This window comes from Cebus imitator, unplaced genomic scaffold (assembly GCF_001604975.1).
Source record: "Cebus imitator isolate Cc_AM_T3 unplaced genomic scaffold, Cebus_imitator-1.0 Scaffold274, whole genome shotgun sequence".
Classification (NCBI taxonomy): Eukaryota; Metazoa; Chordata; class Mammalia; order Primates; family Cebidae; genus Cebus; species Cebus imitator.
Genome location: NW_016107589.1, coordinates 544,243 through 549,158, shown reverse-complemented (window position 1 = coordinate 549,158; position 4,916 = coordinate 544,243). Strand labels below are relative to the sequence as shown.

Genomic DNA, 4,916 nt, shown 5'->3' with positions numbered 1-4,916 from the left:
TCAAGCAATCCACGTGCCTCTGCCTCCCAAAGTTCTAGGATTACAGGCATGAGCCACTGGACCTGGTCAATATTTTTATTTATAAATTTGCACTTAAAGCTTTTCTGTGTTATTACAAAAATGGAAATACACATATTTCTAAATTTTTTAACTATATCATGGATGTTTTCCATATTTATTGAATCTCTAATGTCTGATATTTCCCCTCTGTACTTTGCCCCTCTCAGGTTCACAATCTATACAGTTGCATAAAAGTAGCAGAAGACTTTGTATCTCCAGAACATGTAAAGCACTGTTTCCGCCTGACTCAGGAATTCAGGCATCTCTCTAACACTCATACAAATCATGAGGATAAACTGCAGGTAAATAACTCCTTCTACCCCACTCTGTCTTCTCATTGCATATTTATATACATTACACCAGAAAGCACATTCTCCTTTCTGAGGGTATTCTTTGAAGGTTTAATTGTGGAGGAGAAATGACGCAGGAAAGCTGAGGGATATGGAGTCCTTTCAGGAATTATTTAATAAGTCCTCCTCAGTTTTATTTAGAGAATACTCATCTTTTAACCTCATCATTTCTTTTTAATTTTATTTATTTATTTATTTATTTATTTATTTATTTATTTATTTATTATGGAGACTTGCTTTGTCACCCAGGCTGGAGGGCAGTGGCACAGTCTCGGCTCACAGTCTCGGCTCACTGCAATGTCCACCTCCCGGGTTCAAGTTATTCTTCTGCCTCCACCTCCCAACCAGCTGAAACTACAGGCACCCACCACTGTTCGTGGCTAATTTTTGTATTTTTAGTAGAGATGGGGCTTCACCATGTTGGCCAGGCTTGTCTCAAACTCCTGACCTCATGGTCTGCCTGCCTGCCCTCCCAAAGTGCTGAGATTACAGGCATGAGCCACCACGCCCCACTTAATTTTATTTATTTGTGTTTTTTTCTTCTTTTTTACAAAAATTAGCTGGGCATGGTGGTGCACACCTATAGTCCCAGCTACCCAGGAAGCTGAGGCAGGAGAATTTCTTGAAGTGGGAGGTGGAGGGTGCAGGAAGCTGAGATCATGCCACTGCACTCCAGCCTGGGTGACAGAACAAGACTCCATCTCAAAAAAAAAGTTTTATCTTCTTTTTAATAGAGCGAGGTCTCTGTTGCACAGGCTAGGCTCGAGAGATCTTCTTACCTCAGCCTCACAAAGTGCTGGGAATACAGGTGTGGGCCACTGCTTAACCTAATCATTTCTGTTGTGACAGTCTATTTCTCTCGCCTTCAGAGTTACAGTGTTATTAGTGTTAGTAACTAACTAGACTGACCTCCCCAAACAGGTGGGAGAAGCACTGTGGCATCATGTTCTAAGCCTGTTTCTGAGAAGAAATATTGCGCTGAAGCTGCTTCTTGTAGCAGATTTCTATGCAGACTCAGTTTCTTAGAGCTCTGCTAGGGATTACAGTTCATGTCCCTAAGAACTGTATTCCCTTGTAGAGCAGAGCTGAACAATCAGATTAGGTTTCCTCTGCTCTTGAAATGGATTGGAATTTGAAGCGCAGAATTTCATCATTAATACACTTAGGTACTTTAGTTGCATAAAAATGACAAAGAATAAGGAAGCAGAATTCTCTAGGCTTTCACTGTGGCCACTTTTCCTCTGGCATGTCTGGTTCTTGGTAGATCAGATTGAAGAGGTTTTTCTTAATTGCTCTTAGATTTAATCACCTTCAACTTTGAGTGTTATCTGCTTTTTTTTTTCTTTTTTCTTTTTGAGACAGGATCTCACTATGTTGCCCAGGCTGGAGGGCAGTGGCGTGATCTTGGCTGACTGCATCCTCCGTCTTCTGGGATCAAGTGATTCTCGTGCCTCAGCCTCACAAGTAGCTGGGACTACAGGCATTCACCACCATACCCAGATATTTTTTGTATTTTTTGGTAGAGAGGGGGTTTCACCATGTTGGCCAGGCTGGTCTCAAACTCCTGACCTCAGGTAGTCTGCCTGCCTCCACCTCCCAAAGTGCTGGGATTATAGGAGTGAGCCACCTCACCCAGCCTACCATAAAGTTTTTATACAAAGTATAGTCACCATTGGTGTTTATTTTTATTTTTATTTATTTATATTTTGAGATGGAGTCCTGCTCTGTTGCCCAGGCTGGAGTGCAGTGGCATGATCTTGGCTCACTGCAACCTCCGCCTCCCAGGTTCAAGCGATTCTCCTGCCTCAGCCTCCCAGGTATCTGGGATTGCAGGCATGTGTCACCATGCTGAGCTCATTCTTATATTTTTAGTAGTTGACAGGGTTTCACCGTGTTGGCCAGGCTGGTCTTAAACTCGTGACCGCAGGTGATCCACCTGCCTTAGCTTCCCAAAATGCTGAGATTACAGGCATGAGTCACCGTACCCATCCAACATTGCTGTTTAAACAGAATGCAAATGTAAAGATAACATGTCACCTTATCCTTAACACCTTTCCTGAGCTAGGGATATTGGGTGTGTGTTTGCAGTCCCAGCCACTCAGGAGGCTGAGGTGGGAGGATCACTTGAGCCCAGGAGTTTCGAAGCTCTCGTCACCTATGATCACCCTACTACACTCCAGCCTGGGCAACAGACTCTATCTCTTTATTTAAAGACAAAAAACAAATAAAAACAAAGACCTTTCCTGACTATGCTGTTTAGAATAACAGCAACTCCTGCTTCAGCACTCTCCGTCCCACTTTCACTGCATTATTTTTTCTGTAATAGTTTCACCATCAGATAGATAGATTGATAGATACATACATACCTACATAGATAGATAGATACATAGATAGATTTTATCTGTTACTTAATTCTACTAGAATGTAAGCTATTTAAGCTCTGTGAAGGCAGGAATTTACTATTTTATTTACCGCTTTTCCTTAGCACCATGTCTGACACATAGTAGGTACTCAAATTTTTGTTGAAGCAATGCAAAAAATTAAGAGAATATCATAAGAGGGACTTGGATGCCCATTACCCAACTTAAGAAATTACAGCACACATACATACATATACAGCAACTACTTGGTTGAAGCCCTCGTGTACCCTTCCGCTTTGCATTTCCCCACTTTTCCTCCTCAGAAATAACCTCCATTTTCTTGTCAGCCCTTAAAAGAAAACCATCTTTATCCTCTTCACTTAAATATGCCTCTTCACTTTTTTTAATAACTTTTATTGTGTATTCCAATTTCACATGTAATGTATTTTCCAAATCAGAAAACATACAAGCACAAAGGGAAAAAATATGCCATAATCCTACCTTCCATTCTTGTTTTCTGTAGAACCTTAGGGAAGCCCCTTAACCATATAAGGAAACAAATTTCTCCAGGCGTTCACCGTGGCCTGAGTTTCCTCAGTTTTTCATCTATAAACTGGGGGTGATCATAATAGAACCTACCTCATAGGATTCTGGCAAGGATTAAGCGAAGGTCCACATAAAGAGTTCAACAACAGGCCGGGCGTGGTGGCTCACGCCTGTAATCCAAGCACTTTGGAGGCCAAGGCAGGCGGATCAGTTGAGGTCAGGAGTTCAAGACCAGCCTGACCAACATGGTGAAACCCCATCTTTAAATTAAAAAATAAAAAAGAGTTCAGCAACAGAGCCTGCCCAGGACATAGTAAGCACATAAATGATGGTGATCAGATAGCTGTTCACAGGATTTTATTATTATTTTTTGAGTACAGACTTTATGCCCTATGTAATTTGTAAATGACTGTGTAGGAACGCACAGTCCTTGTTGGGAGTTTCCCCACTAACCAGTAGGCTTACAGTCAAGGTAGAACATGCATTTGCATGGGGCTGCCATGAACTGACTTTGCTGTTTATCCTCTGTAGGTGAAGAACATCATTTACCATGCAGTGAAAGATGCGGTTGGCACCCTCAAGGCTCATGAATCCAAACTGGCAAGATCCTAGGCATGGAGAAACTCCAAACTCTCCTGTGAAGCAGGTCTTTCACTCACAACACTTACAGGGAACGGCAGGGCTCTTTGCTGGAGCAGAAGCCCTTCACCCGGAGCCAGTGTGGTCAGTATTCCAAACTCTCCAGCCACTCTCTTCTATGCTGCCTCAACACCGAAGGTTGACACAGGAAAGTCGTACTGTTCACACATACAGTTTCAGACTCCAAGCCAAGAGTGCCACATCCCCATCCTGTGGGCTTTTGGGAATCCAAATTGCCTGAACACAGCGGGGCTTTCCTGCACATTCTCCTGATTTGAGATTCATGGGCACACCTTTCTTTTCGTTTCTTCTTGTGCCTAGTTAAATGGGAATGTGTTTGGAGGTCAGGGAAATCACATAACTGGTACAAGTAGGGGGTAATTGCTTAAACATGCCTGGTGGAAGCCTGATAGCGTCTCTGCACATGACCTCTGACAAGGCCCATCCCAGGAGACGGGGTGAAGCCATTCCCCACACTCTCCTGTGAACACTGGAGCCTTGCAGGGCCCAGGGAGAACCCACTGCTTTTCCCAGGAGGCTCCAGGATTAGGAAATGTGTGTATTTAGTGAAAAATAGGTTTGTAGTGAAATAGTTACTATTTCATGAAAGTAGATATTTTTAGAATTTTTGAAATACCACAGTTGTTTTCCTGGATTATGAGGAAAGGCACATTACATTTAGTCTTCCTTTCAATATAAAACTCTTTGAAGAAATATGATTTTTAGAAATCAGCTACCCATTATAGCACAAAATCAGCCAAAGCAGAATTTCTTAAAATTGGCTTTTTTTTAGGATTCTTTTAGTTTCTCCCCCTCCCATCTTAGTCTTACCTTGAGGGAACAGTCATATGAGAAGGAACTTTGTCACCTCTGAGCTGTGGTGTGTTCCCTGGGGATTCCTCTTACGTTTCCAAATGGGAAGGACAGTTGATTTCCAACATGAGGTGGTTTTTTTTTTTTT

At 42.4% G+C, this 4,916-nt stretch overlaps 1 protein-coding gene across 2 annotated transcripts in view; it reads left to right on the top strand.

Moving 5' to 3' along the window:
• Positions 1 to 4,916, top strand: part of KDM3B (lysine demethylase 3B) — a 60,792-nt gene extending 55,876 nt beyond the window's left edge. For both annotated transcript variants that reach the window (XM_017500982.2, XM_037728645.1), the window contains 2 exons: positions 228 to 362; positions 3,848 to 4,916. In XM_017500982.2, coding sequence (XP_017356471.2) covers positions 228 to 362; positions 3,848 to 3,928 — 216 coding nt within the window. In that variant the 3' untranslated portion in view covers positions 3,929 to 4,916. The remainder of the gene's footprint in view (positions 1 to 227; positions 363 to 3,847) is intronic.